This window comes from Styela clava, chromosome 11 (assembly GCF_964204865.1).
Source record: "Styela clava chromosome 11, kaStyClav1.hap1.2, whole genome shotgun sequence".
Classification (NCBI taxonomy): domain Eukaryota; kingdom Metazoa; phylum Chordata; class Ascidiacea; order Stolidobranchia; family Styelidae; genus Styela; species Styela clava.
In genome coordinates, this window is record NC_135260.1 from 19,320,070 (window position 1) to 19,329,489 (window position 9,420).

General features: G+C 36.3%; 1 protein-coding gene across 1 annotated transcript; it reads left to right on the plus strand.

The window, feature by feature from the left end:
• Positions 1–3,759: 3,759 nt before the first annotated feature.
• Positions 3,760–8,170, plus strand: LOC120347691 (uncharacterized). Its single transcript, XM_039417755.2, has 3 exons — positions 3,760–4,561; positions 4,964–5,134; positions 5,339–8,170. Exons 1-3 carry the CDS (start codon positions 3,854–3,856, stop codon positions 6,395–6,397), a joined length of 1,938 nt encoding a protein of 645 aa, XP_039273689.2. The 5' UTR covers positions 3,760–3,853; the 3' UTR covers positions 6,398–8,170.
• Positions 8,171–9,420: the final 1,250 nt, after the last annotated feature.

Genomic DNA, 9,420 nt, shown 5'->3' on the forward strand with positions numbered 1-9,420 from the left:
ACCGAAATAGCGGTGGGATCGTATTTGTAATAGATAATGCGCATATATATATATTATAATCTCAATCCCTCTGTTAGCTTATTGAAAAGGTTGGAAAATGTTATTCACTTATCAAGTATGGTTTTATTACTACTACTAGTAGACAATCAGGATTGTATTTAAATATAGTACGGAAGAGATCGGAATACGTTTCGAAGTAAACGTAATAAAATACACAGAGAGAAACAGCAATCCTGTCAATAAACAAATCTTACGTTTGAAAAATCCGCGCTTTTGCCTGGGGGAAGTTCGTTCAAGTGTATGGTTGTTTATTTTCCGGAAAAGAAAAATAAATCACAATTCTAGGTCTTCAACAACGAGCAAGCGAGGATCATATGCGAAATATATTTGAAAGTTACAATTCAAATATGGACCTGGTCAAAATCATAGAAATAACAGTTATGACTACAACTAAATTCAATTTATCTTGAAACAGAAATTTCCAAGGATTCAACTCACTTCCATTAAGTATATTGCAACGTTCCAAGATATAGAATAATATAGTTGAACCCTTTTACAAGCTGTTGTCATATGAAGCAGTTCAAGGAATCGCATGGCCAACGAGTTCGAACTGGCAATGGTTAGAAAACTGTTCATACAATGCCAAGTAATTTTTGTATCCAGTACCAACATGTAAACCAGATGCTATGACCAACACGTTCGAAAAAAAAATTAAACGTTAGTTCTCAAATTAATTTTCGACCTAATACCTAAAAAATTTTTCAAAAATGTAATTTTTGATGAAAATTTGACTATATAAAAATCATCAACGAAATATTCCGTACAGCAATAACTTAAAAATTGTTCCACAAAATCTTGCAAAAAGCATTTTATGCTTTCGATTTACGACCACTCATTTTGATGAAATGTAAGCTTTGACGAAGCATGTCATAAATTCCCAATGGATGATAATAAAAATCTAATAAAGAAGGTTAAATTTCCAGGTATTGGCGGTCAACGCCGTCGCTAGCAGAATAGGGTAACAAACACACTTTACGATTCTACTCCCTTTGTTTTCTCTGCGCGTAAATCCTAAACTCCTAATTGCCCATTATTATTGCTTCCCAGTAAAATTGGATTCACGTCAGCGAAATCACGTTGATTCTCTCACTTACCTTACGTAAAGTTTTTCTCTCTCATTAACGCCGAACTTGACTCGCACGTTATATCATATACAAGTGCATCGACAACGTTCATGTCATTAACACGTTGCAGTGGTGCACAGCACCTACCATATTGTCAGGTACTGGTATTCAACTATATTCAAAAGAAAAGAGATTTAAACTTAGGAAGTTATACAGTTTCACAGGCTTGCTGTAAATAAATTTAGGTACTCTCAAGTGATTCTAAACGCAGAGAAAAGGAAAACAGCGTTAGATATTGATATAATTAGTTTGAGATGGAGGATGAGTTTTGAATTAGGAACCAATAGAGAAATATGTATGTGTTATAGACAGGTATCTATCTAGCTTATAATTACCAACCTATTTGCCTAAAAAAGGCATTCATCAATGCGAAGCGCATTTGTGTTGAAAAATTTGAATAAGCCATAGTTTATTTCCGTGATATTCAGCTAAATAAAAACTTATTCCTATTCTAAATATCTATAGGTTTTAAAATATTACGAATTGGGAAGGAAGGAAATCGAATTGATAGTATTTGACGTAGTTTTATCAGAACTATTCACAATTACGTGTAGCATGGCATCATTACATATAAATCTACGCGGAATTTCAGAATAAGTATTATTATGCTCTTCTGCGTTCAATAAGTTCAATAATGGGGTCAGATAATGGAAGTTTTAAAACCCAAGGTTCTGTTTGATGTCATTTCAGGATTTTGCAATGTTGTTTCTGATTCAGTCAACATTTTCATCCCTAATATTTTCTCAAGTAAAATTAAAACATGAACTATTAGGAAACGTATCACACTACCGATGCAAATAGGTACCGCTTTGTTAATAATCTACTGGTATGATATATATATAATGTACCGTGGTACTAAGGTACTAAATGTTATCCCCAGGATTCAAAAGCACTCTGAACTTATACGGTTTCGTATGTTCCAATGCAGTTTGGGACAACGCCTGGTTCGCGTCACATGCAGTAACTAAACGTTTGTTCAGAGTACTTCCGAACCGGATTACCAACTTAACGGCTGGGACTCAAATAACACACTTCATATTGAAAAGAGTATTTTGAATTTTATATAATACGCATATAACATAGCAGATGATTTTGGCATTGGAGCTAGACGTTTTTCATAACCAGACTGAGATAGAAAAATGTTCAAAATCAAGATACTTTCAATTACATTAATGAAGTTGTAGATTGATGTGATTGAAAATATTTTTATTTTGTTAACCTTGGTATGTAATTGTGTTTGTAAAGAGGTTTTGATAAATAACGGACTCGAGTTTGTCGAAAATGGGTTTGCATACCAGCTATATGGAACTTCAACAACCCCTATACGCCGAACCTATTGTGTACGCTTCCATATGAGCAAAAACTTTAGATCGATTTTAAAAAAATACTCCTCTTTTTTGTATCGTTTTTATAAAAATACCGTATAAAGTATGATTGTGTTATGACTGAAAAGATAAAATATCACCTATAAGGTACTTATCATCGTGTTTTGTAAAAGATTCAGCGATTTCCGACAGTCATACTTCTATAGTAAAATTTTTAACTTTTGTTGTTTTCGCGGTCTCGGTCGGCTTGGGAAGTATTGAGCATAAAATTTTGATTTGGTTAGCATAGAAATAATGAAGCGTAATGAAATTGAGAAAATGATTGAAATCTGAAATGAATGTCCGAATATGGACCTAATACGATAAGGAGTGAGTAGTCTTTACAACGCCGGGGATAGTAAAATACGTTTTACTAAGAATTTCATGATCACAGATTCGATTCTTAAGTTAATACCGTGCGTGCACTTGTATCAGCGCGCCGATGCAAATTTAACAGAAATTCAACTTGTTCATAAATCCTCCTGAACGTGTTGTTAATTGATTAAATTGATTAGGCCAGTATTAAACTAAAACAATATCCTTTTTTGCTTGCTGGAACCGACCAGCTTGAAGAAATGAGTGTTACATAAATCCCATGAAGCAGGAAATCGCATCTCATACCGCGTGATGTGAAAAGCACGTACCAGACTGTAAGAAGAAACATGGTAACGGTTTGAATGAAAACAAAATAATCAATTTTATACGCAAGTCGATGTTTTGCAAGACTCACGCAAGGCGTTCGGGTGAACGATAGATATAAATCAATTGAATAGAAAACAATGAGCACCCTAATTGCACTGTTGATCTATACAGAATTTTAGTGTAGATATTTTCAACTGAAGTTGACAATTAGTGTACATTTTGAATTTTCGTTGTTGTGGATTTTCATGATAGTGCAGTTAATGTTCACAGCACTAGCACGAAAAGTTTATTATCTTCAGATTTAAATTGTATTTATTAAAAAGATAGATATTTTCAACTGAAGTTGACAATTAGTGTACATTTTGAATTTTCGTTGTTGTGGATTTTCATGATAGTGCAGTTAATGTTCACAGCACTAGCACGAAAAGTTTATTATCTTCAGATTTAAATTGTATTTATTAAAAAATACGGCAGGTGATTTGACCCATGTTTGAAATAATTACGATATTCCTTTCATAAAGTTGTACTGCAGCTGATTTTACGAGGGGAGCAAATGAATATGTGAGTGATGTGACGTCTAAAGTTTCTCTTTGAATTTCCAGGATTTAGCTATAAGAAATGTGTTAAATTCTTGTTTGTCAGCACACAACCAGTATTTCAGACATGAATTCTTTCCGTGCATTCAAATTGAAGTTGCCGAAAAAAACTGACGAGGAAACCACAAAGAATTGGAACAGTGAGTCCTCAGGTCAGGTTACAATAACAAGCGACACGAAGTATTTCCATGCGGGAGAAGATCGATATAAAAACTTTGCGAGTCCCAATGTTTCCATTCCAGATTTTTCATCTTATGGGGGCCCCCCGTATTATTCAAAACATGCCGTAGATGAGGACCTTTGTTTTATGCAAAGAAATACAAGCAGTGAAAAGTCGGATGTATCCCAGCCAGGGTTTTCTATGATACAGAGAAGATTCGCTGCACCGCTGTTTACTAGCATGTTTAGTTCTCAAAATCCCGTATCATGCCCGACGTTCGGTATGTATAATCCATTACCGGAAGTCATGAACCGTTCGACGGAAACTACAACAGCTGCAAGTGTTACACCAAAGCATGCCACGCCGACAGTTACACTTTTTGGGGGATGCGCTTCGCCGCCACTCAATGACAGCGATACCAGTTCGAAGTGCTCATCTTCGCCTGGTAGTATTGATTCGGGTTACCAAGCTGGTAGCCTAGATTTACTTGAAGAGTCAATGAATGTGTCTGATACTGACGTCAAGCAAGAAGTAGAAAAAAGAGAAGGCTCATTCGAATGCTCATTTTGCAAACGAACATTCTCCTATCTATGCCATTTGAAAGTGCATGAAAGGGTAAATAACATTATAATTCAACAACCTTTATGTACCGCCACCCCTTATAGTATTCTATACATTATCACATTTGCGCTTATGATAAAAAGCAGTCCATTCGATCTTTGCCTAATTGCCTAATTGCTTACCCCACTCAGAAATAAATAAATGTCAAACGCCAATAATAACTGAGGCTCATGCTTAAAATTAGAATAGACGAGGACGCTGTGGGTACGCTTTTTTGACACGTATATAATCCCTGTGGACGAACCACCAACAGAAGGCTATGTACCCCTTTTTGCACTAACTTTATTCCCCCACGTGTCTTACGTCATTTGCTGTCAGGTCGTCAAACTTGCGTCAACGTCTAAAACCAATTCATTTTGTGGACTCTAATATTTCAATAAATATTAACTTTTTAAGGTACACACGGGAGAGAAACCATATCTCTGCAAATTTTGTCCTCAGCAGTTTAGCCAGCTTGGATCACTGACAGTACACATGCGAATACACACTGGTGCTAAACCTTACCAGTGCCGAGAATGTTCCAAAAATTTTCGACATGTCAACAGCCTTCGTCGTCACCAAAGACAGGTTGGTGAAAATCGTCACTGTAATTGGAAGTGCCATCCTACGATTCGGCAAAATTGATAAGAAAATAGAATATTCTCAAACTTTTGTTTTTTCCACCGTATCTCCTATACTAAAAATATCGATAAACTTGATATATGACGTGTCTAATCTAATTGGTTTGGTTGTGACAAATAGCCTAATTTTTTTTATGTTATTTTTACCAAGGTTCATAACATGACCGCCACACAGCTTGCACCGGTGTTAGACAAGCGTGTGAAACTTGAACAAATGCAAGAGCAGTATCGAGTCAATGACAGAAGTGTAGAAGACAGCGAATCTAAAAGGAAACGAACAGCAGTTGATGCACGTGCATTATATCACCAACAAATCTTTCAGCCTTACAATCACGGTTATTTTGCTCAGAGAAATATTTTCCCCGGTATAGCACCAGGGATGTTGTGGCCGCAGAAAAGTGTCATTGCTCCCAGTCAAGGAGGCATCGTGTCAAATTTGGATCGTTGTGAATACAACAATAAAGTCATCCAAGACCTGGAAGATACACGGAGATGTAAAAAATTTGGGCAAGATGTGAAATCTGGAATTCAAAATGCTGCAGAAGCTCTTCTTTCATTGTCAGATTCTACTACACCATTACCCAGAAAGAATCTTGCTCCCAAGACATGGAGACCTTTTATGACGGAAGAAGACGAGGAAAAACCTTTGAAAATTGAACGTGGAGAAATTTCCCACACTGATAATAGGAACGGCACTGGTCACGGACAACACAGAAATATGAAATCGATACCAACTTTTCCCCCTCCATATTCAGGAAATGCTTCAAAAAATGAAAGAATAACACATTTGAAGCAGGAGATGACAAAGCTCCCCCGCTTAATTCCGATCTCGGTGGTAAGGAGCGAAAGGGCATTTCTAAAACCACAAGGCTCATATTTTCCTGTTTATAAAAGTCAAGAAGAACAACATATCAGTCCATACATATCGCCGTATTTAGGGCCACCGCCACCGTCCCTTCGCGGGGAACAGCAGCAGCCAAACGAACGCTCTGACAAGAAAGAATCGAATCTGCAGGTGGCTGCCGGCGAGAACCTGGCTAGGTATTGGAATTTCAATGAACATTCGTCAAAAGAAGACGATTCGTCTGATGAAGGATTTTTATCTTCTTGTTCCACCGGGGAAGGTAAAACCCCAAGTTCCAAATCAGAAGGTTTGGAAGTAATTGCTGAACATGAAGGGAAATCTATTTCCAGAGAAGTTTCAGTTTGATTTGAGTCTTCAAAGTTCACAAAACTGTCAGCTTGTTGTGATAATCAATTACAAGGTGGCACACGAAAAACAGAACCCGTAAATGCCCCATAACTACCCATAATTACTTCCGTGAATATGGAGTAATTATTTGATTTTGTTTACACTTGAACTTCTGTTTGTGTATGATTATAGCCAAAAGTTTCAGGAATTTGGGACGTTTTGCACAAAAGCTATGTTCTCTCTAGATTATGTCAAAATGAGACCGACTTGCACCCGCTGCGCAAAATGGTCAATCACTAGCAAGCACCCCTATATGTGAATTTCCCCGATTTTGGCCGCAATCTTGAGTTCACCAATTGTTTGAGGATTGTTCTGATATTTATTGCCCTTTAACTGCGATTGCAGTCTTGAGTTCACCAATTGTTTGAGGATTGTTCTGATATATATTGCCCTTTAAATATCCCCACAGATACGAATAAATGAGGTGCTCACTCGACGTCTTGCTGAAACCCCTGTTCATCTCGATCAACCCCTTTACACCCATTTACAAACAATGTCCAGTACTTCTCAGCAACACAACGTAACGATTTCACCACTTGAGCTCTTTCATTTTGTCTTCAAAGCAATACATACCGATTTGCAATGTTAAAAATGGCTACCCATGCCGTGCACTTTACTGAGTGCTGTGCCCCAGTTACATTATTTTTGCTATTGACATGCCCGTACAGCCGAAAGTGCGCTTTAGCGGAAAACCAAGTGGTAAATGACAATTTTGTGGAACGGATGCAAGTCTGTATCCAACATCAAGGAGGTCAATTAGAACTTATTTAGAGAGAACATAACTTTTGTACAAAGCGTTCTATATTTAAACTTCCGGGTATATTCATACACAAATAGTCCAAACGCAAACGAAATGAACTATTTTTTTCATTTTTATGTAAGTAATTAATAAATTTATTGGTTCTGTTTTTTGAGTCACTCTGCACCAACCTCAAATCCCATATAAATCGGCTCAAACAACAAGTGACGCATTTTCTGCCTCCAGCATATGCTTGCCAGTCGCCTCAATGCATATAATAGTCATGTAAGACAAGATGCTTTACCTCAGACACATATCAGAATATACACTTACACATCGCTACCGAGAAGACCTGCATGTTTACTCATTTTTTATGCATTTGTCGTATACACCATAATTTTTATTATTTTTTCTTTAATTTCAATTATTCCAATCAAACATTGTTGCTATATTCCTAATGTTGATTGTGCTGAACATCATTTATTATTTTCCTACCTACCTAATACGGGATACCTGCCGATTATACATTTTTTTTATAGGACACACCATAATCTTAGTGGATATGTTGACCATAAAAGTGGATATTTTTCACACTTAATTTTTTTTTTCATAGGACGCACCATAATCTTAGTGGATATGTTAACCATGAAAGTGTATATTTTTTACATTTTTTTTTTCATAGGACAAACCATAATCTTGGTGGATATGTTAACCATAAAAGTGGATATTTTTTACACTTATTTTTTTTTAATTGGACACACCATAATCTTAGTGGATATTTTTGTCATAAAAGTGGATATTTTTTTCGTGTTTTTTGTTATTAATACTTTCTATTTTCATCAGTTAGTATATATGTGTCTCAGGCGTGTTTTAACACCATGTTGCCTTTGCAAAGTTAATATTTTTTTGTCTTCTATCTACAGTGGATGTTGTGTTTCCGAATTTTTGATGTTCACTCAATAAAAAGTTATGTCACGGAATTTTTGTGGTAGTTGTCAATTCATTAAAACACTAGTAGGCTGTATTAGAACAAACGGAACTCACGTAGTATGTGAACCAAGATGGCAGACACCGGTACGTAGTATGTGTACCAGGTTAGGGCTAGGCCGTAATTTTATTCCAATTTTCCTTATTTTAGTTCTATTACGAGTGCGGGGACTGGCCAAGTGACTCCCGTAGTATTTGTATCTGAAATTATGGCCTAACCCTAACCTGGTACACATACTACGTTCCGGTGTCCGCCATTCTGGTTAACATACTACGGGAGTATCGAACAAACTCAATATAACCAGGCAGTGTTTTTATAACGTTGAAATCTATAAATATGGAAAATAGAAGTTTAGAAACCGGATAGATAACGAATCAAGTTCTTTCTATATCGTAGACCTGTATATTGTGCGGAATGAAATGATAATTTTATTGATTAATATTCTTTTATTCATTAGTTTTTTTTTAACATGTTCCACCCCCATCAGATTAGCACTATAACGTCACGTTTTTCGGTGTGATGACGTTTTATTACAGCCCTAAGCTTCTGAGATTAGCTTTTAACTTCAACATATCAAACCAATATACCTGCGTGAGCAGCACACGTATCCTGGAAATAAAATTTTGTATTTCACGCAAATTCTAAAAAAATCATTTATCATATAAAGCTTTTATGCACTGTGGGAAGGTGCCTGTCAAATAGCTTACTATGGCATATCATGGTCTAAACCCGGCTCATCCGACCAACCAAACAATATGATGGCGCAATAAGAACAGAGTCGAAGGTCCTAAGGCAGCAGCATTTGTTGATACAAATCAATTCCAACGCACGACTTTCTACTGAAGTCAGTTCAACAACTTCAACGTGATGAGTATCTTCTTACTAACAATCAAAATAGAATGTTGTCGACCACGTTATAGATAAGGTGCTGCCATGAACCCCGATATAAAATAACCGATTTAATCCCCAAGGACCAACACGCGATTAATCGTGCGCAATCAAGATTCCACTTGCGGTTATGGATTCAAATAACTGAGAGCATCATTGCGTCAAAAACTAAGCAAGTAGTATGAAATGGTAGAAATTTTATAGGATAATCAATTCATGGAATTTTGCAAATAAGATCTAGCAGCATTGTTAGTTTAAAACTAGGCTAAGTTCAAGTTTACGACAGAAGCTGAAAAGTCCTATATAATATTGTATATATATAAAAGCGAATTGATAAGAAATTTCGTCACTCAACTTTAGTAACGT

Coding starts and splice junctions, on each gene's coding strand:
- LOC120347691 (XM_039417755.2), top strand. CDS start 3,854: ATGAATTCTTTCCGTGCATTCAAATTGAAGTTGCCGAAAAAAACTGAC. Junction 4,562..4,963: donor ATTTGAAAGTGCATGAAAGG/GTAAATAACATT, acceptor TAACTTTTTAAG/GTACACACGGGAGAGAAACC. Junction 5,135..5,338: donor TTCGTCGTCACCAAAGACAG/GTTGGTGAAAAT, acceptor ATTTTTACCAAG/GTTCATAACATGACCGCCAC.